The sequence below is a fragment of the Trachemys scripta genome, chromosome 17 (genome assembly GCF_013100865.1).
Source record: "Trachemys scripta elegans isolate TJP31775 chromosome 17, CAS_Tse_1.0, whole genome shotgun sequence".
Taxonomy (NCBI): domain Eukaryota; kingdom Metazoa; phylum Chordata; order Testudines; family Emydidae; genus Trachemys; species Trachemys scripta.
In genome coordinates, this window is record NC_048314.1 from 1,934,606 (window position 1) to 1,959,411 (window position 24,806).

A 24,806-nucleotide genomic window follows, 5' to 3' on the forward strand; every position below is an offset into this window, starting at 1 on the left:
AGAAAATGCGGTGTTCCCCATTACAGGATTTTTCTTGTATAGCCCCTGGCCAGAGCTCATGTACCCCGGTTTGAAAACCACTGGTTTATGCTGTCCCCAGTTCAGTGGGGCTCCCCTTTCCACCCGAAGAGTGACTGTGTAGGAAGCAGAAGACGGGGGAAAGTTGGAGGGTGTGTGACAAAGGAGGCAAGCTCAGGGTTTGGGCCAGCACTACAGTTCCTGTTTTTCTCCCCTTTGGGCCAGGGGAATCTGCTCCTTTCCTCACCTGTCATCCCTCACTCCTTCTCAGCACCAGCTGCAGAACCTCTGCGCTGCAGGTGTGGAACCAGGGGGCTCTGAACTCAGCTCTGGAGGTCCAGCCTGGTGATCTTTCCAGGGGAGTGGTGGCCCTTTTTCTGCTTTAGAGGCTCTCCAAGCTGCAGCCCCTTCAAAGATCCCCCCATGATCGTTAACTGCCCCAAACCCTCCTCTGCTCTTCTGGCCTATGGGGAAAGGCTCTGCTGTCCATTGCAGTCAGCACAGCAGGTGGCTAATTACCATGCACATCAGCATGCTTAGTGTTTGGCAACTGGACCAGGGTGCAGTCTACGAATTCCCACTCCTCTTCTCCTAAATGGCTTGCCGCTGCCCCCCCCACTCCCCACTGGCAATGGCTTATGCTGCCCTCCCCAATACCCTTTCTGAGACTGAAGAGAGTTTCTCAGGTTCCTGCTCCTATCTCAGCAGTGTGTGTATTTCATTGAACACCTCCACACTGGTTAGCAGGGACAACCATCAGCACAGAGGGCTCACTGCCATGATATTTATTGGATCCCATTTATCAAACCACCAAGGAAGTTCTTTTGAATTTCTGTAATTCCAAAGTACTACAAATCACCAGGCAACAACACACGTGGGAGTCACATGGATCCTTTCATCCGATTTGGAAGCACGAAGTGTTACAATGGCAGAAGGGGGTGGGGGGGGAAAGTACTGGGCTCCTCCAGCAAACCTGGCGAAGCATCAGGGGAGCAGTTGAGTTTTCAGAAGTAGCCGTTCCCAGCTAGGTCACTGGGGGCAGGGGGCTGGCACGGCCAAAAGTCTGGCCATGAATGCCAGAGGGTACATAGACACACCCTCCCCTTCTGCTTTGTACACACTATTATCAAGGCAAGTGCAAGGTACACAAAGGATTTTCCATTCAGACACAATCAGACAACTTGATTGGACACCGTCAGACAAACAAATAAATCAGTAGATTTAAATCAAAAAGACAGGAGCTTGGTCCTTTGGAGGAGCTGGCGGGCTCAGAGACCGCCCTCCCATCCACAATACCCAAAGAGGCCAGCTCTGTGCTGGCCACATTTCCTTTAATCCCAGGAGTACAAGTCACATTAGCAGCAATGTTCAGTTCACGAACATTGGTCTTTTACAGAGAGCGCTATTCTGACCCTGAGTCTACAGTCCTAGAGATGTGTCCACCAGCAGTGACCGAGCCCAACAGGCTGCATTGCGTATTGGCTTGCATTACCAGTTAGTGAAGGAGAATTAGAAAATAGCACACTCCTTGTTCAGGCCCCTGAGGAAGAATGCAGAGAAATGGCCCTTTTGCAGGTTGGAGCAGAGGAGGGAGAAAGGCCAGGTGCAGATTTAACAGGGCAGTTTGCCTTGGAAAGCAGATGAGCTCTCCACTCTGAGGTCTGCTCCGGGGCCGGGAGCACAGGCACTGGACAGGTCTTGGGCCCAGCAGATGGCATTCAGGTTCAGAAGCCAGCCACAGCCGTGTGGCGAACAGGCAAACCACAGCAGGAGTGACAGTGCCTAGAGCCTGGGACACCAACAGCTGAGCGAGGGAAGATCAAAGCTCTCGCCAGTGCTTGGGAACTCTTTCAAGGGGCCAAGTCATGCAGGTCCAGCTGCCCATAGGGAGCAAACCAGCATTATAGGCTGGGGACACTCCAGCTTTTATCGATCATTCTCCTACCACGCTTCACCCCCCGTGTGCACCACCCCTTTCAGCCAACGAGGCCGACTCATTGGCTCCACAACAGCTGCATATCCGGCCCAGAAATATGCTTGGCCTGGGACTTAGCTATTAACCTCCAACAGCCTCCAAGCCGAACCCCAAAGCGGCAGCAGTGGGTCCTGTTGCAACGCAGCTCCCAGACCACAGCTGCTTTCATGGGTCCAACTGCTAACCTGATTCACGGACAGCCCTGGAGATCCCTCAGTGCTCACACAGCAGAGACTTTCCACACTGAGAAGAGAGTCTCCAAGCCTTTCTGGAGCCCACTCTGGCCGTAGCCAGGGGCTAGAGACTTGCTCTTACTCAGTCACTCTCAGAAGTCTATTGGCAGCTGCTCTTGAAGGAATGTGTAAGGCCACCGGAGAACACGTCAGCTACCTTGGAACTAGTAGGTGTCCCCCAGAATCCAGTGCAAATATTCTCCCGAATGCCCAGTGGCATATGGTCCCCCGCAGGCAGCAGGACCTGGGACAAGGTGGAGTGGGCTGGGTGCTTCAGAAAGTCTCCATCCCACGAAGCGCATCCGTGGACGTTGAGAACAGAACACAGGGAAAGCTGCCAGGTTCCCTGCTCGGCAGGAGTGCTGCAGGTGGCATGGCCCAGGAGTCAGAAGTACAGGGCAGGCTCACTGCTGAAGTCTGAGAGGCCACTCTGATCGGCCGGGGTAAGCTACAGGAGAGAAGAGAGGAAACCTTGCGAGTCTCTGGCCGGGGTGCCCATGCTTTGGGATGGCAGCGGCCGATGGCCATGCCCCAGTTCTAGACTGAACGCGCTTTAAAAGTCCCCAGAGGAAGGCACGCAAGCTGGCAGCTGCATTAGTCTCCCCTATGCATATAGGCAGCGGGAGGCCACTGGCTGCAGCGGAAGCACCTGCTGGCCTATCTGAGCCTTGGTTCCGCTGTGGGCTCCCCGCTGCACAACGCAGTGTTTCAGCGTGGAAGGATTTCCCCCTCTCCTTCAGTGCTAGGCCAAGAGCCGGACCACAGTAAGGGGGAGGGAGAGCTCAGGGGTTTGAGCATTGGCCTGCTAAACCCAGGGTTGTGAGTTCAGTCCTTGAGGGGGCCATTTAGGGAGCTGGGGGGAAAAAATCAGTCTGGAGATTGGTCCTTCTTTGAGCTGGGGGTGGGACTAGATACCTCCTAAGGTCCCTTCCAACCCTGACTCTAGGATTCTAAATGGGCTCAGGAAAGCACTGCTCTGAACCAGAGACAACCCGTGTCTGCTGATTGGGAGGTGGGCACAACCCCAGAACAGGTGAGTCACGTCCCCCTCACCCGCAGTCTCCCCGTCCTGGAAAGCAGCACCCCTCCCCCCAAAAGGCTGTTCATCCTGCCTCTGCCTGCCCAGCACAGCTCACCAGCCCCGCCACAATGTGACTGAGCAATCGGGGGGGGGGGGGGGCAGGTGACCCACGTGCCCCCCACCTCTGCTCGGAACTCACCATGACCTGGTTCCCTGGGGGATTGGCCTCTTTCAGGAGGGGCCCGGCGGCAGTGGCAGGCTGCTCCTCGTATTCCTGCTCCTGCCACTTGCTGAACTCCACGGAGTGTTTGGGAGTGTAGCTGGAGAAACCTGCACGGAGGAGACACAGACACGTCAGAGCAGGACCCCAGCAGCCAGCTGCTCCCCCGCCCTCCCAAAAGGGGGATTTCCTCTGGGCCACGGGGGTCTGGGTCCGGCCCAGCCTGCTGCACACGGGAAGAGGATTCACTGCCAGGGGGTCATTTGGGGGCTAGTGGAGGCCTGGGCTCCTAGGGTGGGGTGAGCAGCTTCTGCCCGGGCTCTGGTGGCTGCAGCTGCCCCCTCTGCAGATGTCCCTGCAGTTACTCTCAGAGGGGGAGCCAGCAGGTCCAGCACGGACGCTGCACAATCCCCTCAACTGGGAGGAGCTTGGGACTCCCCTCCCCCTATTTGGGCCTTGTCCACATTAAATTCCTTTTAACACCCACTTCCGCCACGCTGCCCACAGGGAATTCAGGAGCCCTGCAGCCATTTGCCTATTGCTGTTCCCCAAACCTGCCTTGATCTGGGAGTGGGGTCAGTCCTGCTGGGTTGGCTGCAGAGCGCCTACACCAAGTGGGTGCTGCCTAAACCCTGGTAAGTCCCCAAGCACCAGCATTCCGAGCTCAGCCCGTCCGTAGGCAGGTGTGGAGCAGGAACACGCTGGCGACAGATTGCCCGACTCACCTGAGCTGGGCACGTTGGCGTGCATGGTGCAGGTCGGGCGTGGAATGAACAGGGAAGAGGGCTTGTCCTCCTCCTCGTCCTCCACTTCTGAGGCAGACTCTTCCTCCTCCTCCTCCTCCTCCACCAGCGAGCTCTCGGAAGGGTACTCAAACGTGGTCTGCAGGCTTGTCTCATTGAAAGAGATCTTCATCTGGAGAATAGCGAGGAGAGTCATTGGAAACCAGGCCACAGAGCCGCCACTACCCACCCCAGCTCAGCCGGGCTGCTGCCAGCTGCCAGCAAAGTGCCAGGACAGGCGCTATGACTTTGCTCCTGGTTTAAGATGCTCCTGCCCTACAGAGCAACCCCCGACTCGCCCACAGACCCTCCCAGCTTCACAGCACTATCTAAATGGCAGACAGCAAATTGGAGCAGGACGTGCAGCCCAGAGTCCCCTCCTGAGCCTCCCGCTCCCTTTCCCTGGACCAGGGGCTCTTAGCTCGGGCTCCTCGCCTGTCACGGTACCGCCAAGGAGGAAGCCCTCAGAGCAAGCTAAGGCCCCAGAGCATCAAACAGGTTTGGGTCAAACCCAACCTTCAAATCCCAGCCAGAAGCAGCATCACCTTCAGAGCTCCCTGCAAGGAGCATCCCCTCCCCCTACAGATTGCCAAGCGAGGCTCTGGCCGGGGGGGGGCTCACACGCGTGCACTACAGCAACCCAGTCATCCGGGACTCCCCCTCCACAGGCCCTGCCTGGACACAAGGGAACAGCCCCCCTGCTCCAAACATCAGGAAGTGCCTCCCCACACACAGGGGGATCAGCTCCCATAGCACAGCGCCACCCCCAGCGCAACCCCAGAATGAGACAGCTACAGCTCCCTCAACCCCTTCTCACGGCAACTGCCAGCACGATGGAAATGCACATCCAGGGCAATCCACCACTGGGACTTCAGAGTGTGGGACCCTCGTCTCCGCCCAGGCACTCAACTGCCCCATCACGTGCAGGACCCACAGCAAGGCTGGAAATGGACCCATCCATGAACAGAGCCCCAGGGTAACACCCACCAAACGGTACCGGTCTCCCCCCCTTCTCACCCTCCCTGCCCCCAAAGTGGCAGCTGAGGCACCACAGGCCTGTCCAACCACAGGCTGAGGAGCTCCCTGGCTCTGCCAGCCCAGTGAGCAATGGGGGAAACGGCCCACATCCTTTGCAATCAGAGCCCAACACGGCCCTTGCCCGGAGCCAGCAGGGGTCTCCAAGGGAAGGCTGGCAGCTCCTGCACGGCCAAACTGATGGCTAGGACCCAGTGAGACCCGCTGCAGGGCTGGCTCCCCCTGCCCTAATCATAGCAGCCATGGGGGCAAGGAAGGGACCTTACTGCTAGCCAGGAAGAGCAGGCGATAGGCTGGCACCCCACTTTCCTCCCGACACCAGCCTTGCCCTTCCTGTTCTTAGCCTGAGCCAGCACGAGATGCCTGCATCTTCCCAGCAAGGTCTGAGAATGGAGAAAGCACCTTCCAGCTGCGGTAGCAGGAGGGCCCACTCCACGGAGGGCAGGCTGCCCTGGCTAGCGCGCCCAGCAGAGGCTCTGCCCCTTTGGAAGCTACGTGGTATATGCCACTCTGGAAGCACAGCAGGCGTCAGCTGATCGCGAGATTCCATCACCGCTCGCCATTCGAGGTGAGCAGGGCCGTGTCCGGACTCCAACCTGCCAGGAGACTGGCCACAAGGACGGGCTCCCCAGCTGCACTCAGATTTCTAAGTGGAAGTGTTTTAATCATCTCCGTAGCTACTGGGGGGGGGGGGGCAGTGCCCCCCCTCAGCCCCGGGGCAGCTCAGATATGGGCCGGGAGCGCCCCCAGCACCTGTTGCCCCTTCCCTACTGCAGCTGCTCAGCAGCTCCCCCCAGGTAGTGCAGGTTAGGATAACCCCCGGCTGCTCCATCAGCTGCTGGGCTGAAGGAGCCCCAGGGAGAGCCGGGCAGGGCTTGACTGGCTCTGCCTGACCCTAGGGCAGCCTCCAGCGCTGGATGGCTCCTCGCCCCCTGCAGCCGCCGGGAGAGGTGAGACCAACCAGCAGTTCCAGTTCCCGATTCTCTGCCCCAGCCCCGGGCAGGGCAGCCTGGGGGTTACCCTAACCCGCACTAGCTGCCGTCAGTCCCCTGGGGACCCCACTCCTGCTGGGGATAGTTGGAGCACAGCCTGCAACAGCCGCTGCCCCTTCCACGTCTGATGTGCCCCCCTGCACCCCAACATGCCACCTGCACCCAGGGCTGTGGAGCGGTGAGGTCAGAACCAAACCCACCAGCTCTTTGTCCACTGGGGAACCCCCCCACCTCGCTCTACACCCCAGGAATCACAGCTGCCCAAAAGAGCTGACTGTGACCCCCGGACCCTGGGGCTGAAGGGGGAGGTGCTGCAGGTGTTGAAGGAGAAGGGATGGCCTTGGTGTCTGGCATCATGAGGCTACTTAGGCCTGGTCCCAGTGCTAACCATCAACACGTACCCAGTCTCCCCAGGCACAAACAGCAATTGTAAACAGGTGTGCTAAAGGAGGCCCTGAGCAGGGACCAGATGGCCTCAGACTGGGCATGGGAGAAGGAGGGAGCTAGAATAAAACATCTGCTATTGACATTCAGCCAGTTGTGACAAGCAGATGTTTGGGAAGGGATGGGAACCCTCCTGCTGCAGGACTTGGCCATTGGCAGTGGCAGGAGACTGCCTAGATGGCCTGAGTAGATCCAGGATAGCACGGCGGGGTCCCACAGTTCCCACACTAGGAGCTGTGCTCCAGAACAATCCTGCATTGGCCTGGAGCCGGGCATTTTCCATCCCACATTTGGGTTCAGTGATCCTCAGACGCTCCGGAGCCCGACCCCACAATCCAGCTGCTCTGCACGGGCTGCTTACAGATCCAGTGAGTTAGCACCTGAGGCTTGGCCAGCGTTGCTCCTGAACATGCCAGATCCCAAGGGGACGAGAGGTGCCAGTCTCCAGCGGTTAACCTGGAGCTGGCAAGGACAGAGGGACTCCGATTCTGTTGGAAGGGGCAGACCCTGGAGGAAGGCAACTGAACAAATCCGATTATAATTCCATGTCGAAAGAACAGCTGCAGACAGACTAGCCAAGGTGCCAAGCCACTTCGTGCAAGACTGTAAGGTGCCCTAAGTGGCATGAAGAACACTGAGAAGAGAGAAAACAGTGGCCAGAAACACCCACAGCTGCAGCACTCCTGGGACCCGGAGCTGTTCCTGGGGCACACAAGGGTGTCATCTCGGGGGCACCCTAGACATTAGGCGAGGAGCAGTAAGTAGCGCAGGGGGGCAGCGGCTTCATGCGGAGAGCAGAACCCAAGAAGTAAGCGGAGAGCAGCAGAACATGAAGATTTCCTGAGACGCCTTGAGGCTGGGGGTGGGCAGGAGCGTCAGGCAGGACTGCCTGGACTGGACACTGGGCGGACTGGTTCCCCTTCACCTCGGAGCTGAGCCCTAGTGACAGACAGGGTGAATGGTGCTGGCCAGCCTTTGGTTGGGTAGCCTGGGGGTTCCTCTCTTCCTGCACTGGAGCCCACCTAGGATGGTGCACACCACACCCCTGGTGTGGGCAGGCGGCCCCAGCCAACTGCCATGTTACCGCCTGACCCAGCCCCGCTGTAAGCCCTGCCTGGGACAGGTGCAGCCCACCTGCATTCGGGGCTGGCTCCAGGTAACAGACAATGCAGTTACCCCACAGTGAGACACCTCCACCCAGACAGGGTCTCCGTGATGCCACCTCACTAGTGTTCATTACCAGCACGCAGGGTGACTAGCAACGCACTGCGAACGAGCCATGTTATGGAGGGGCTCAGCGGGGGTTAGAGGGGAGACGCTCTGAGCCACCCATGCAGAACAATGGCCTCACGGGGCAGGACTGGGCTTGGAGCTGCAGCTGCTTACCCGCGAACAGCGCTAGCGTAAACAAACTCATTCAGTTCCCAGTGTATTCCCTAAGCCCCGCCCCCAGCTCAGTTAATCCATGAGATCCCGACGGAATACTGAACCTTGCCCCCCGGCGTCCCTCAGACACACGCTTTCCTCCTCCCGCCCGCGAGCAGCACAGAGCAACGCTCCCCCACCCAACTGAGAGCAGAGAGCACTAACCCAGCTGCAAGGAGAGGAAGTTTGTCAGCCCAATGCTCAGAGTTGGAGTTTGGCCAGGGCACCCGGTTAATTTCCAGATGAGGAGGGGTGAGTGCCAGAACCTTCAACCACCAACGAATCCGGCGCTCAGAGAGCTGCTTCCAATCACCCCTCACAGCCCTACCAGTTAGGCGAGGCAATCGCCAAACACACCAGCAGCACCTGGCTTCATTTGCTGCTTCCCACCCCAGCGCTACACTCGCCCTGCCACGGCTTCATTTGCGAGAACTGCTGAGATACAGGCCTGTGGTGCGGCAGTCCTCAGATGGATTGCAGGGACACTGCTATACTGGTGACTGGGTGGACACTCAGATCCTCCAGGAAGCAGGTGGTATTAGGGAGCTCTATGGAGCTGGTGGCAGTGGGGCCCTTTACCATTAGGATCACGGAACGGTAGGGCTGATTCCGCTGGGGGAAAGCCTTACCGGGGTTCAGAAGGGTTACTGACCTAGGGGAAACAGCGGCCAGTACGTGGAAGATGGGGTTGAGGGAATACTAGGCACTCACTAGTACCGCATTCCTGTCACACTCACTGTACACACATGCAAGCAGCCTGTGGGCCAGGGCCGGACAGTCACCCTTAAGGACTAAGAGCAGAATGACTTCCCCAGGCACCTGCATTCACACCATAGGCTCCAGGGAGTCATTACCAGACTTGGGACTTTCCCTTGTTGCAACATGTTTCTGCTTCTGGCCAGCTGAGCAGCATTTTGGCAGCCGCTTTGACCTTCCTCCAACACAGGGCGTTGGATTCCTGCCCACATGCTGGTTATGGAAGGGCAGTGAGCAGGACAAACTCCATGGGAAGCGTGGCCCCCCAGAAAGTCACTGGGGATAGGGGAGGTTAAGATTCAAGCTCACCTCTGTAGGCCAAGAGGCTCCATGTGCTCCTAACGGGCTCTCACAGACAGGGCCGTGTGTCAAGCCGGTGGAATGAGCAAGCCGGAGTCTCTGGGACCCTGAAGAGAAGCGAAGAGTCGGGACGAGGTGGGAGTTCCCTATTGGCAATAGCGGCCAAGGCAGCCTGCCTGTGCTCAGCGCATTCCAGCTGCTGCTCAAGGAAACAGGACTAAACAGAGGAGAGCAAGAGACAACCCTGACCCCGTTACTGGCTTCTCCAAAAGGGGAGCCCTCTGCGCAGCTCCCCATTGTGGGTAGCACTCAGCCAGCACGGCACTGTACCGTGAGTACTCGCGAGGCTGGAGTGGGCAGCACGCTTGGTGCACAGAGCAGAGATGACACTAGTTTACAAGCTCTGCCGGCCCCCGGAATTGTACTGGGCCTTCTAAAGCAGAGACCGTAAGTCTATTTGCTAAACTGGGAGCTGCAGACAGTATTTCAAGAACAGTTTGATCTCTCCCCCCCGCCGCAGGTGTCTAGCAATAAAGTTATTCTTCTGCAGTTTGCCCATGATGGCTACATTATGGCTAGAAAGAAAAAAGGGAGCGTCCATGCAGGGTTATCTCAGAGCCTTCCACCCCCAGGAAAGGTGGAAGAACACTTGGGGCTGGGGGAGAACGTCTCACATTCTTCATAAGGTGTTCACACAGCAGTGACGCAGGAAGCGGGTTCTAGGTTGTGGAATCACAACGGAAAGCCTCTAGCTAGCCTCTGCCTGGGATACGCAGGCTTCAGAAGCAAAGTCCAAAGGCACCAGCAGCCAGCTTGCTTCAGAGGAGAATTTTATTCCCAAGGGCAAACGTACTCCTAGTCACAGGAGCTTACCAGTCTGTGCACTTCAGCTGCGAGACCCCCATTGCTGAGGTGCCATTACGGGAAGGGAGCAGAATGGCGCTCCACAGCTGGTGTAGCTGACTCAAGTGCTACTCTTCTATCTTAACTGCAGGTGCTGACATCTCAATGTTTCATTTCACCAATTGCTTTACCCAGACCTATGCCACAAACTCCATGTCCTACACAGAAACAGGTCTGAGCATTAATGCTTCACCCAGGGATGGAAGCCGTCCCCCACTGAGTGCTGAGAATGAGGCCGGGCTCTCAGGGAGGCACACAGTGCTGGTAAGCCATGTGATGTTGGTATCCATGGCAAGTAACCTGTTTACTTGCCAAGGTTTCCAAAGTACTGAGAACAGAGCAGTCTGATCCCAAGGGGGGCGTAGGTTGTGCCTGCAGGCAGCATAACAACCATTTTTAATCTATGAAGAAATCCAGCCCCCTGGTTTGGGGCAGTGCTGAACGGGCGAGCGCACCAGAGAACCAGCCACACGTGTGTTAATTCCAGGCAGGGCGTGTCACAGCAGCCCTGCCCAAGCCCCAGTCCACCGCATGGGCGGCACAAAATGGAACGTCCTGCGAGTTTAATACATCTCACAGCTCCATACGGGATTCGGAATCCAAGTCTAACCCGGGACAACTAGTGGCTGCTCTGAAGCAGGCCAGCCCTTCAGGAGATCAAGCTTCCCACCTCTGAAGAAGCTTTAGGGTTGCTTTGAAATATAGTCAGCTCGTTTAGAGCTACTAGTCCAGGGATGGGATGCAGGATGGGACATGCTTCTCCACAGGCAGGGAGCCACGATACCTCACCTGAACTGCCGGTGCTGAGCAGTGGTGTGGCCGTGTCGGTTCTGCGTAAGCTGGAAAGCTCGTGTCTCTCGCCCACAGAATAATAAAAGATAAAGATAAACGATAAGTCCAATAAAAGACACCACCTCACCCACCTGGCCCAGTGCTAAGCAGAGCAGTGACTCAGCCTCACAAGCAGGGCTGCAGTGAGAGCTGTCAATTATCTCAGAGCTGGGCAGCAGGGGAGTGTATTCTGTTACTTGGGCTTTTTGCAGGGGAAGGAGTTTGTCATGGAAAGTCCAGATACCACCACGATCCCAGCCTGGCTTTCCGCACCTATCCCCCTACTAGGCCCTCTCCTGCAGATCGACAGGGCTCCAGACTGTTCAGATATGCAGTACAAACACAGCCAAAGGGGGAGGTACTGATCCAAATTCTTCCACTTCAAATCTTTGTCAGCTCCTGCCAGCTGGACGGCAACGCGTGACAGAGCAAGGGCAGGCGCCACACCCTAGAACAAAGCATCTCAGAACAGACAGCTCTATATGTGTGGGCATGTCACTACATGGGAGCCTTCACTGGCACTAGCCAGCCACACCACCTACTTGCTCCACAGCTAGGGACAATGCAGTCCCATTGTGAATCGCACAGGAACCTGTGACAAAATGAGAATTTTCTGAAGTATCTGTAGGAATCCTAGGCGTGCCTCAGTTTCCCTCTGCACTTTGCATTGTGGAAAAAAGTTTTAAGTTTCCTGCTCAAACAGCGCAGCTGGCAGGAGGTCTGGGGGTGTTATCTGGCTGTCTGGAGGGACTGAATGGGGTCACAAACCAACTAGCTGAAACAGATCCCAAATCAACAGAGCATCCAGCAAGACGAACACAACCAATGAGTGACCCAGCCACACCTAACAGCAGAAAACCCCGAGAAGACCGACAAGGAAGAGAGCAAGAGATGGAGTCCAGCACAGCTTGGCCGGTTCACCATGGCACAGGTTTGCCAGGGTGGACTATGACTTAACCTCTGCCTCTCTGTGCCTGTCACATTATGTAGCCAGGTGACTAACAAACGGGTACCTTGGTTTTGAAAAGGCTGCCTGTGTCATGGTAAATACTCCCTGAGAGCACTGCACCTGGAAGGAGCACAGTACAAGCCTCCAGCAGGAGCCTTGTTGGGCCGGATTCGCTGCAGAGAGCCACAGAGAGACAGGGATTGCTGGTGCCGAAGGCCCAGTCTTGGAGACCCTAGGCCTACCCCTGTGGAAGTTCCCGGGTCCTGGGGACCCAGCATACTAAACAGGTCACTCAAGAGACTGGTTATGAGGCTGGGGTATAGACCAGACCCTGGGACTCCATAACATATGCCAAGAAGGTTTTCATGCAGACTAGAGACACTGAGGCTAGTCCTCCCGGGGTTACTTGTCAGAAGGCATCAGGGAGGTTATGTTACTGTGACAGGTGATTATAGAGCAGCCAAGTGCTGACAGAACCTCATCTATGGAAGCCTGGAACAGCCTTGGAGAAGCTGGGAGTTTTACATCCCTAGCAGCAGCCCTGTGGTAGCAGGGCATTTGCAATGGTCCCAGGAGAGCCATCCAGATTATAGCCCTCCTCCATCTTGGAAAGAGGAGTTTTGCCCAACTAGAAGGGGGATCTAAGAACAGCTGTCACAAGATTTAAACCCTTCCAGTTTAAAACACAGAAGACAGGACAGATGGTTCAATCTCATTCTAGATTTAAGAAAGCCGACTCCATGTCTTCGCTGGCGGAAGCCCACAGTAATGTGGGGATAGGGGAGCCTGGAACCGGTTCTACCATCACAGGTTACAGATTGCATCACTAGGACTGCATCTCCAGCAGCCATTCTAGGGCCCTGCAATCCTCTTCCTGGATTATTTTGCCAGTAATGCTGGTCAACAAGCATTTTCCTGTACGCTTTGCTGAGGCAGGGAAGGTGGGAGTGTGAAGTTAGTTACTCCATGCTAGACTACTATGATGCCATCCCACAAGAGCAACTTCTGTTCAGTGACTAACACTCTTTTGCCCCCTCAGTTGAGTGTCAGTGTCTCTACCTGCACAGAGTAACCCCAAGATTTACACTGGCTAGCATGCCAGGGGGCGCTTGGCTGCTGGCAGAGGAGAGTTCTGTCGGATCAGACACCAGTTCCCATACCATGCTGCTCAACAAGAGAATCTCCCCTTACAAAGCCAAGCCACAAAGCTGCTCTGTGTAATCAATACACTGAAGCACATGGCAGATGGGAGGAAGGCACCCGGACTCGAAATATTAAACTCCATGTAAGGGAAGAGTTTCAAATTCCTGGTGAGAAGAGACAACGCAAGGAGAGACATTGAGGGCATCAGGAAGTAGAGTTCCTCCAGAACTCAGCACTCCCCCATTATCAGCCCAGGCTGTGTTCCAACAGCCTCACAGCTCCATCGGGCAAGTGGAGTTTGTTACTCGTGTGTGGCAGTGTAGCTATTCACCACACCTCAGGAGAATGACTTCACGCCCCTGCAGACAGGAAACTGCACCAGTGCCTCTGGCAGCTGAGTTAGTAACTTACCCGTTTAATGTAGCTAATGTCTACAAATTGCACAAACACACAAACAAACACACAAACACACCTCCTTTCCCCACTTCCAAACAGATCTCATCCAAATGCAGAGAGAGCAGGGCAGAGTGAACTGCTATCCTGGCCAGGAGCCTGTCCACACATGGAGTTATTCTGGAATAACTATGGCACTATAACTTCACACGCTAGGTTAATCCAAATGAACTTCCAAGTGCGGACAAGCCAAGACTCTTGATGCCATAGACAGGCTGAAGTGGCGATCTCTGTACCGGTAAAGAAGGATCCTGGCTTGTGGAGCAGTCTGAGGTACTCCATGTGTGCTGGGCTGATGGATAGGAGGAAGAACACAACCATGAGGCAGACCACCCCAAACGGCTCCTTTACAGCAAAGAAGACTAAGAGGGTCACCATTCTAACCTTTAATCTACAGACGAGCCTGAGCCTTCTCAGACCTAGAATAGAATAGAGGCCTCCTGTGTTCTAGGAAATACTGGGAACAGAATCCCCTTCCTATCCTGTAGAGGAGCTTCTCCTAGTTTTCAGAACTGAAGGAGATAGGTGCCTGTCTCTTGGCATTTTGAAAGAGGGTTCCTTCAAAAAAAAACAAACAAAAAAGAGAGAGGTTTAGAGAGCGGCATGAATGGAATAACCTCACTGGAGAGTTTCCAGAATCGATATGTTGGATGTTTGTTCTACAAAGAAACAAAAAGATGCTTCCCTAATGAGGAAGCCAATGAGTCTCCCAAGTTGCATTGGAAGGTCCCAGGTGTGTCCTCAGACCTGCTGCTTCAACCGCGAGCCATACGGTTTTCTTGAGGCGTTTGCTTATGAAATCTAGCTTTGTGTCTCAGCACAGAACCTTCGAGAGGTCTCGCTCAGATGACTGCAGGCTAATAGCGCTCGGACAAGAGGATGGCACTCCCCTGTGGCAAGCCCAATACAAATCGAAAGGACTGAGAGCAGACCGGGAATCTCATTGATTCAAACTGTCTTTATCAGCCGTACCAGATGTCTTGGGGGAGATCCTGGGTAAAGATAAAGGTTTCACTTCTCCAGGAACAGCTAACCACACACATGCAGCCCGCCCAGGGATTATACCGCAGCTTAGTGGCATGTCCTTATCCCACTGCACAGGAGCAGGAATTTGGCTTTTATAACGGTCGTTTTTCAATAGGTCAGTGTTCACCCTGCCGCACCTGTAGAGGCTGACCAGCAGCAATGCACTGGAGCTAGCTGCAGACTAAGACAGCTCTCCAGCAGTTACAGTCAGGTTTTCTTTGCTGACGTAAGAACTATGGGTTCTGTCGAACCTCTGCCTTTGTTTCCTACATGCGCAGATGGCAAGGAAGAGGTTCCTACTTGCCTGCACTCATGCCAATGCAGGGATTCAATCCCCACTCAAAGCCAGCTCTTGCCTCAGGGTCTTGCTGAGCCACAGTGACCATCATAAGTTGCCCGAGCGAAAGAGAGGCCTCCTGGTCTGTATAACAGCTCCTCATGGGGGGGGGGGGGCAATAGGCAGAGAGAAGGGGATTGTGGGCAGATCAGGGGTAATAGCCCTTCTTATAGAATGCAGAGTCATCTTAATTCCTCTTTATTAGAGGGGCCCTTTATAGGAAGTGTTTTCCCAAGACTACTCCCGGGGCTGCAGCAACCCTCCTTCCGGCAGAGGGGAGCTAGTACAGCAACATACCCCCTTTCCTCTCCTCTCCGGCCTCCAAGTCAACCAAGGCAGAATGCACTGCTCCCACTGCGCCCTAGGCCCAAGAGCCAGGGGCTGGCTGTGGTTTGCAGCACGGTGCCTGTGTGAGGAACTCTCCCTTCTCTCAGAGTGGGGAGAGCGGCTGCTCCTGCGAGAAGGCATCTGGCTCCCAACTGACTAGGAGGGACGAGGCGGGTGAGGTAATCACTTTTCTGGGTGAGAGAGAAGCTTTCGAGCTACGCCGAGCGCTTCTTCGGGTCTGGAAAGGCACTCAGTGTGTCTACACTGCAGTTACACACCCACAGCTGGTGTTACTGGCTAAGATGATAGAGATCAGCAAAGCGGGAGTCTGCCCACCCGGGGCTGGATCTCTCCTGAAACAGGACTTTGACCACAGAGCCCATTTGTCACTCCGCTTTACAATCCACTTCTTGCCCTGGGGTGTATGACAGCCTTGTCCCGGCAGGCGGTAGGTGTGTTCTGCCCAGCAGTAACAGGAACCGTAGTCCGCTTTACTGGAGCGTGCAAGGCAGCAGAGCAATGGCCGGAATCCGTTCCTGGGGCAGCCGCACTATGCTAGTCACATTTCATATCGCCCTCAGTGAGGCTCCATCATGAAGAGGAGGACGCGTACACTACGGCTGGAGGGAACAATTTGCCGACACTGCTACCAACAGTTCAGCTCCACTGGCGTTACAAGCTGCAGGAAGGACTCCAGGAGGCCACCAGTATTTTAAGGACCATGTCACGTAACTCTGCTCAGAGCAGGTCTGCACAACAGTGCTTCGAGGTTTGTGGCTGCCAGCACGACAGCTCCCGCATATCCCACTGATTCCGTTCTGCTGGGGGTACCTGGTAGAGCAGCGGTTCTCAAACTTCATTGCACCACAACCCTCTTCTGACAACAAAAATTACTGCACGGCCCCGGGAAAAGGGACCGAAGCCTAAACCCACCCGAGCCCCGACGCCCTGGGCAGGAGGGCCCAAGCCTAAGCCTGGCTGCCCAGGCAGTGGGGCTCGGGCTTTGGCCCCAGTAAGTCTAACGCCAGCCCTGTCGACCCCATTGAAATGAGGTTGCAACCCACAGTTTGAGAACCGCTGTGGTAGAGCAATTGCAGGGCAGACTGACTGTCGAAGAACCGTTGTGCAGACCTGCGCTAAGCAGGGTTACATGGCATGGTCCTTAAAATCCTTGTTCCTCATTCCATGAAGGGGAGCATTTTTGTTGAAGAGCCTTTTAGTTCTAAATGGATATCTGCATGCCACGCTTTAAGCAGCGCAGCAGGTTGGAATGTGGCATGCATGTCGGCAGGGAGACGATCTCCAAGAAGGGCCCTTCACACGCAGTAGCAGGAAAGCACTGGCTTTAGATAGTTTCATAGCTGAAGGAGCTCACTTTTGTATCTGTACCTGGCTACAACTCATCCAATGCCGCAAGCTCCGCAAAGCAGAACCGAGCAAGTCACACTAATGCGGAGACCTCTGCTGGCTCTCCAGCCCTCTGAGTCCTGCTCATCACTTACCAAGCCTCAAATGGCCCGGTGCAGAGCTAGGGACAGGCTCTCCAACAGTACCCCTGAGCACTGGATGCTCACTGGGATCAGTCACCTCCGAAGACTCAGGGTGCAGCTCCAGACCTGGAGACACAAACCTCCGAACACCCAGCAGGTTCTACACCACGACCTACAGGCCGCCTCGCAGCCAGAGGAAAAAGGAAGGCTTCAAACCAAGACTAGCATCCCCCTCCCACAGAGGCCTCCCCCTTTCTTAAGCAGCCTGCAATCCTTGCTGCCAACTAGCACAGACATGACAACGATCAGGTGCTAGAGAGAAACCTAGATTTGTATCTTGGCTTTGGCAGATGACCAGCCTCAGAGAGAGACTGGGTCACATGAGCTCACTGGGGATAGATTTTACACCCCCCCCCTCCCCCATCTCCTAGGCATTTGATATTCAATATCCCTCCCTTCCCTGCAAAGCCCAGCGGGTCCACACCCTGCAGCGAAGCCCAGCTCTCCCTCCTGAAGCTGCCATTCTCTCAACAGCCTGATATCCTGGTAGGTCCTTGTACCACTTCTAGGCCCAGGGCATGCAGAGACACCCTATACTGAAAGGACTAGCCACCTGTTAAGGACAGGAGAACACCACACAAGCCTCCGGCCCCCAGCCTGCCAGAATAATCAAGTTAGTTAATTCCTCTCTCTGTCAGCACACACAGTCTGCTCCTCACCATACCGGCTGTATGAGCAGACAGCCCGACTGGTGGTTTCAGATGGAGTACACTTGCCATGTTGCACTTTGCTAGATTGCATCCTAAAGCCATAAGGGCTCAAGTAGAGCCAAGTGGGGTTGAAGCATCCAGCTCTAAAAGCGTTTGCTGTACTTTGGAACTACCTGGGTAAGGCCTAAAGGACCCTTGCATAGGAACAGGAAACAACTCGCGTGTGCCAGATCCTGCACATAGGTGGCACCCAAAATGCCACATTTGTTATTGTAGGGTCATCTCAGCCACCTGAAGGCCTCAGCCTTTATTTCAGGGGAACAAGCTCTATAGAATCAGGAGAAGAGAAACAGAACGGCAGATAAACAAGCCCCAGAGTAAATTTCTTCTCCCCCCACCCCCCTCCAGGTCTGGGGCAGGAAGAGAAAGGGTGGTCCTGGTCCAGTCATCTAAATTCTCAGCTGAGCACTGCACTCGGCCATCTTTGGGTATGGATGACAGCGTGGCAACAAGGAAGGGTACTCAGTCTCCCAGCAGCCAGCAAGTGGAATGAGATCAGCTAATCACACATCTGGCTGTAAAATGCGTCAGAGCAGGAAACAGGCTGTTGAGATTCTATGCATTCTGCACATCCATGGCTGTGTCTGCACATTCCACAGCGGGCACAGTAATGCAGGCCCCATTCTTACGGTTTCAGTATCACTCATTAAGCTAAGCAGAACACGAAACAAACAGCTCCATCAGATCGTATGGCCAACAACTGACACACGGAAGGGCACGTTTACCAGGAAAAATGTATGACTTCAAAGTCACAGAGAGAGGCTCCTCTCCTGGAGAAGGACTTTCCCTACACAAACCATTCACTGGAAAAGCAGAATTTCACTGTGATCAAGACTATTATAAGTTGTTAAAAAGGAAGTCACTTTACCTGCATTCCACGTCCAGGCCTAGTGCCCATTCCTTATAGTTAAGGCTGCAAGTCTCTCACGGAAGTCTCGGATTCTGTGACCTCTCTGACTTCTGCAGCGGTTGGTGCTGGCTCAGGGACTACCCAGCTTGGGTAGCCCTGGGCCAGCAGCAGCAGTTTGGGTATGCGTGAGAGGGGGCTGAGGGCTAGAGGTTGGGAGGTGCAGGCGGCACTTACCTTAGGGTGGGGGGGCTCCCCAGCTGCCACTGGCATGGCCCTGCAGCTCGTAGACGGAAGGGCACGCAGGCGCCTGCAGGCCCTTCCCCTGCAACTCCCATTGGCTGTGGTTCCCAGCCAATGGGAGCTGCGCAGCCGGCGCTTGTGGAGCCCCCTGGCCCCTCCGCTGCTTAGGAGCTGCAGGGACACCCGGAGCCCCTGCCAGCCCTGCCAACCCTCCACGCCCTCCAGCACCAGTGGGGGTCCCAGGCCACTGTCCTCCCCTGCAACACCCGCAGGGTCCCGGGCCACCTCCCCCAGCACCCATGGCACTCCCGGACCATTCCCCGCAGAGCACCCGTGGCCCCCCACCCCAGTTTTAGTTAGGGGTATATAGTAAAAGTCATGGGCAGGTCATGGGCCGTGAATTTTTGTTTACTGCCCGTGACCTGTTCATGATTTTTACTAAAAATATCCGTGACTAAAATGTAGCCTTACTTCTAGTGTGTTGAAAAACGGGAAAGCGTGCTAAGAGCTACAAAAATGATTCAAGATCCACAAGACAATGAGAGGCTTAGAGAGCTCAAGATCTAAGAAAAAATCAAGAGGCAATTTGATCAGTCTGTAAGTTCCTACAAAGGGAGAAGATACGACACTGGGCATGCAAACATGCATGCCCATGGTGCCAAGGAATGCTTACCACAGGCACCAGTGACACACAGTGCAGATCTATGATGTGTTCAAAGCACTACAGGGACCAGAAAGAGAAGGCGCATGCTAGGCATGGAACCAAACTACTGCCAAGAAAGGCAACCTGTCCTCTAACCATGAGAGAGCAGCCGTGTGGGCTTTTGTGTCTATCTATAGATCTCTGGTCTATAATCCAGGGTTCTCCAACCTCTCCATAGTCTACACCACCACCCCCAACCTTCACCACTCTGAATGAAGAGTACCAGCCCTGCAGCAGCAACAGTGGTTGCTTACGTGCGAGGGGAATGCTGGGAACATATCTGGGGATTTTTAACGTGGTAAAAAAACATCTCTCGCTGCTAACTGCTCTGTTCCTCTCCCCTGCTCAGGCCTCTCTCCTTGTACACAATGCCGCCCTTCTTGCGCCAGCCCCCAAGGTGACTCCGATTGACTCCTATGTAGCTGTGTGGCCTCCAGAAGCAGCAGCTAAGCTGATTCTTTATTTCCTACTGCTTTTACAGTCCATGAAAAACCAGGACACCTGAAAAAGCAGCAAGAACCAAGAAAATACAGCTCCCCATAGCCCCGGTGAGGAATCTACTGGTACACGAGGTGCTGACTGCCCTCTTCCCCCTGTAATACACTGCCAGAGCTGAGATCAGAGATGCTGCGCTCCTTCAACAGAAATGAGAAGGAGCTGCTGGCAGGGGGCTTGCAGCAGCCACAGCTTGGATTTGTTAACCTCCTGGGCACAGCGCAAAGCACATTTCCCCCCTTCCCTAGTAAGCAGGGTGTGAGCTCAGGCGGATCTAGCTACATCCAGTCCTTTGTCAATGTTTATGGGTGGCACCGAGGAATGGAGCTTAAGCATCTGAAGAAATAAATTGTTCTTCCATAAACTGCAAATGATAAAGTTGACCCAAATGTCTTGTGAGCAACCTCCTTACTGGTAAGTTAGCAGCAGAGACGTGGGTTTGCTCTTGTTCAGATACACTGATGGTTTGTAGTCATCAAAAGCAAGGAGCCAAAACTCACTGACAGACTGTCAACAGCCGAAACCTCCAAGATCTAGACACCACATACGTTCACAGGAACACAGGAATGACCAGTCCCGATCAGTGGGCTGTACAGCCGTGTATCCTGTCTGACTGTGGCTAGCAGCAAATGCTTCAGAGGAAGGTGTCAAAGACCCCCCGGGGGGGGGGGGGGGGAGAGATTATGAAATAGCTTGTCCACAGGGAAAATTTCTGATACTGGTTAGCTTCTGTCAGATATTGGTTAGCTTCTGTCATGAAGCAGGAGAGTTTATAATATTAAAGTTATCCCTGGCGGTTCTCATTATCCATACAAGTACCCAGTCCTTTTCCAAGTCCTTGGACACGCTTTGTTTCTATACTGTATTGCGGTAGTGAGTTCCACAGGCTAGCTATGTATTATGAAAGTTATTTCCTGGTATAAATGTATTCCCTTTCAATTTCACCAAATGTCCCTTTGTTCCTGTATTAGGAAAGGGTAAACTGGAGTGCCTGATTGACCCTCTCACCTATGCTTTGTTTTATGCCCCTTTCATGACCCCTTTATTCTTCTCTTCTGCAGTCCCAGTCTTGTCCGTCTCTAACCATAAGTAAGTCTCTCTTGGCCTCATCAATTTTATCACCATCTCTAACGTACCCACCCTCATCCTCTAATTCATGGGTTCTCAAACTGGGGGTCGTGACCCCTCAGGGCAGGGGTAGTCAACTATTTTTTGTCAAGGTCCAAATTTCTTGGTCAAGGTCCAGACTCCAGAGAAAATAATAAGTAAATAAAAAGATTTTGGGGACTGTTCAAAAGCATCTGGCAGTCCCGATTTGGCCTGTGGTCCACCTATTGACTACTCTTGCCTCTACTAAAACATTTGCAGCAGGGTGATCTCAACCAAGTGTAAGCTTACTTTACAGAAAACATTCCACATTATTGACTTCTGAGAATATTACATTGCCTTTAGGTATCATTTTCTATCATGTTTTATACATCAACTAGTTTGCTTTTTTGACTGCCACTGTCCATTAAGCAGAGCTATTCACTGAGTTGTTAATTTAGACTCTAGCTCTGTGTCTGGGTAGTTCAGGTTATTCCCTCCAGTACATGTTACTTTGCATTTATCAACAGTGAGTTTCATGTCATCCTGCTGTCCATTCATCTAACTTTGTTAGGTCTCTTTGAAGTTCCTAAGTCTTCTGTAAGCTGATAAGTTTGTGCCACTGTATGCTGTCCAGCACAATGAACATTAAACAGTGACAAATATCAAAGCTGCTGTACTCCCTAGCTAACTTTCCACATTCAATTTATCCAGTTCAGAAGTTTCCTCTAAATACTACACCTGCTTGGGCCACCCTGTGGACTATTTCCCTCCAAGTCTGAGTTAGGGTTAGAGGTTTGGCTAGCGCGATGTATTCCTGCTGTAATTCCCACTTTGGTTTGATAAAGACAAAAGACATTTGGTGTCATGTTTCAAACCTAGAAGTCAGTGACATTATAAACTCTTTACTAGGCAATACAACAATGTCTTTCAGTATTAGATGCTGTAACAATTCAAGCCTGCTCCTCCATGTAGACTATTATATCAATAGAACTATGCCTGTTACACTAGCATAAATATGCACAAAGCACGATTCTGAATCCCAGCCCCACAAGAGCAAAGTCAGCTCCCAACCGGTGAGACGATCTGGCAGTCACTATGGCTTTCAAAGCCATTTGACAGCAGTCCAGGCTGGCATGTGTATTTCTTGGCGTTATTCAGAGCTGTACACAGATTCCAGCCTAAACAAAAGGCACGGGGGTCTCATTTCAAGAGGAGTTAAGCTGCTGCTGACATCCCACAAGCTCTGCCTTGTTAGTGGCTCAGGGATTAGTAGGGCCACACAAGACCTCATTAACTCAGACAAGAAGCCAAGTTTATGTCGCCTCATTACACAGAACAGCAGCTAGGTAGCGAGCACGTGGAGGGAAGTGCAGTGCTATAGTGCACATTAGGCACAGCATGCAGGACTGGAAAAAAAAAGTTAGGTTCAACCCCCCCTAGCCATCTGACATCTCACTTTCTACTCATTCCCGTGAACGTTCTCAATTTGTTCGGTTTAAATGACAACATCTGAAACGCAGCCTTGCTCTGAAAAGTGACTGCAGCACACCCCGAGGGCCGTCTCCCATTCTGAGGATGTACGGAATGGAACAAAACCCTTCTCAGTCTCCCAAGGGCTGTGCTGGCTTCACAAGGCTAACAGGAGCAGAAGCCGTTACCACTTTTGTTGCCTTCCTACCAAGCACACGCACAGCAGCTGGGACCATGAGCCTGATACACATGGGGAAGGCATGGAGTCACTTTTCCGAGCAGAGCCGCCCTTGGCGCTCCCATCAGGTTACCTTTTTGCGGTGACAGCCCATCTTGCTCATGCAGGACCTCTCCAGGGACAGGTAGCCGCCGATCACCTCTATCTCATTCACGGTGGGGTAGCGCTTTTTACCCAATGGCCCAAGATCCAGTTGGGGCGCATCAGGGCTCCCCAAGGTTTTGCCCTTGCTTCTGTTTTCCTCATTATCTTCCTCTTCTGATTGCCGGGCTCTGCTGGCTCCACTGTCGACCTCCACCCCAGAGTTGGGTGGCTTCCTTTTGGGCACTATGGTGAACGTATTGCCGCTTCTCTGCTGCAGGGCAGAGGCGGCAGGGTGGGGTCTGTACAGGGGTATAGCAGAAGCCTCCATCCCCAGGGCTGAGGTAGCTTCTTGGGGCTGCTCCGAGTCCTTCAGTCCTGCATCTGGGCCCATCTCCTGGGACAGGCCCCCAGCGTTCAGCTCCACAATATCATCATCAATGTAAGTCACAGGCACAGAGAGCTCTTGAGGGGCCTGTGGGGGGGTTATGGGCTCCCCCTGTTGCTCACACTCAGGCTTCAAGGGTGACAAGGCCCCTGCAGGCTCTGTCAGACACTGCCCCCCGCCACGGCGGGGCACAAAGAGGAAGGAGTTCCGTGAGTTCAGGCGCAGATTGGCCAGGGCCTGCGCTTGGAAATCATGGGCAGGGATGGCGGCCAGGTCTGGTTTGGGGGCTGGGTGGATCTCAAAGGAGCCTCCGTCCCTGAGGAAAGATGCAGAGAGCGGCTGGAGAGGACTGGGGGTGGCACTGGATTGGGGTGGCTGGATCTCTTCACTCCTCTCTGGCTTTGGCCTCGTGTTGTCTCTGGCAAGGGAAACGCTTGGCGATGGCACCGGAGGCACCTTAGCATGCGGGCTCCTGCCCCCTGGGCTGGCACTGTGCTCCAAGGGGCCGGCACTGTGCTCCAAGGGGCCATTGGTGAGTGGGGCACAGCTGCCTGGCCGGAGACCCCGGGGAGTGACAGTGAAGGAGTTGGAGCCGATCTTGTGCAGAAAGCCGTAGGCCTGGGAGGTGCCCGTGGAGCCCAGGACTGGCTGGGGTACAGCAGTGCTGACTGGGGAGCCCGGGGCCCGCCGGTTTGGAGGGCTGGCCGGAGGGACCGGCCGGGGGGCAGCGGTGCTGACTGGGGAGCCCGGGGCCCGCCGGTTTGGAGGGCTGCCCAGGGGGACCGGGACCCGCTGGGGGGCTGCAACTTTGACCGGGGAGCCCGGGACCGGCCGGGAGGCGGCGGCGCTGGCGCTGGCCGAGGAGTCCGGGACCGGCCGGGCTGGGGGGCTGCCAGGGGAGTTGGGCACCGGGGGCTCCGCGTCCCTGCTCCGACGCCGCCGGCCCCGCGGCCACTGGTCAAACTTCTGCAGCAGGCGGCTGACCCTGCCGGCCTGGCCGGGCTCGACCGGCTCGTAGACGAAGACCTGGGCGGCGCGGATCTCGGTGAGCGCCGAGCCCTGGCGGGCCAGCAGGTCCCGGAGCGGGTCGCGGCCCCGCGGCGAGGCGGCAGGCGGCGTGTCCCGGGCGCCCTCCCCGGCCGCGAAGCAGGCGGCGGCGTCGGGCTGGGACTCGATGATGAGGATGTTGTCGGCGCGGATGGTGCGGATGCCGGGCACGGCGCTGTACAGCTCCAGCAGCTCCTGCAGGGGCCCCGCGCCCCGCCGCCCGCCCCCGGGCAGCCCCTGCCGCAGCCGCCGCCGCTCGCTCTCCAGCCGCATGAAGGGGTTCTCGCGCAGCGGGCCCAGGCTGTCGGCCAGCACCAGCCGCTCCTCCCGGGGCGCCGGGCCCGCCGCGCCCCCGCCGCCCGGCTCCGGCTCCCCCTCCCCGCCCGCCGGCGGCCCCGCCAGCTTGGCCCGCTTCCGCTCCAGGATCTCCCGCTTCCACACGGGCAGCGCCGGCCCGGCGGGCGAGGAGAGCGGCGGCTCCATGGTGCGCGCGGCCCGGGGTGCGGGGCAGCACTGCCAGGCACCGGGCCCCCGCCGGCCGCCTCCCGACCTGCGGCCCCGCCCTCTACCCGCCCATTGGACAGCAGCGCGCCCTCGCGCCCGAGCGGCGCCGCCCATTGGCCAGCAGTTCCGCCACGGCCAGGCCGGCCAGTTCCGGGTGAGAGGCGTGTCTTGGCGGGCGGGGCAGGGCAGGTGCGAGCTGCCGGGTGGGGTTCGGTCCCGGAGCCCGGGGGCTGCGCCGTGTCCCCGCCGCCTGGCGGCTCCGCTCACTGTG

At 55.5% G+C, this 24,806-nt stretch overlaps 2 protein-coding genes across 2 annotated transcripts in view; both read right to left on the minus strand.

Moving 5' to 3' along the window:
• ANAPC2 (anaphase promoting complex subunit 2) overlaps positions 1 to 2,534 on the minus strand; it is a 35,052-nt gene extending 32,518 nt beyond the window's left edge. The window contains exon 1 of the mRNA XM_034793273.1: positions 2,384 to 2,534. Coding sequence (XP_034649164.1) covers positions 2,384 to 2,446 — 63 coding nt within the window. The 5' untranslated portion in view covers positions 2,447 to 2,534. The remainder of the gene's footprint in view (positions 1 to 2,383) is intronic.
• Positions 838 to 24,532, minus strand: TPRN (taperin). Its single transcript, XM_034793274.1, has 4 exons — positions 22,589 to 24,532; positions 4,193 to 4,382; positions 3,447 to 3,577; positions 838 to 2,674 (listed from the first exon to the last, which is right to left on the minus strand). The coding sequence occupies exons 1-4, from the start codon at positions 24,512 to 24,514 to the stop codon at positions 2,612 to 2,614; spliced, it is 2,310 nt and encodes a 769-aa protein (XP_034649165.1). The 5' UTR covers positions 24,515 to 24,532; the 3' UTR covers positions 838 to 2,611.
• Between the last annotated feature and the right edge of the window lie 274 nt (positions 24,533 to 24,806).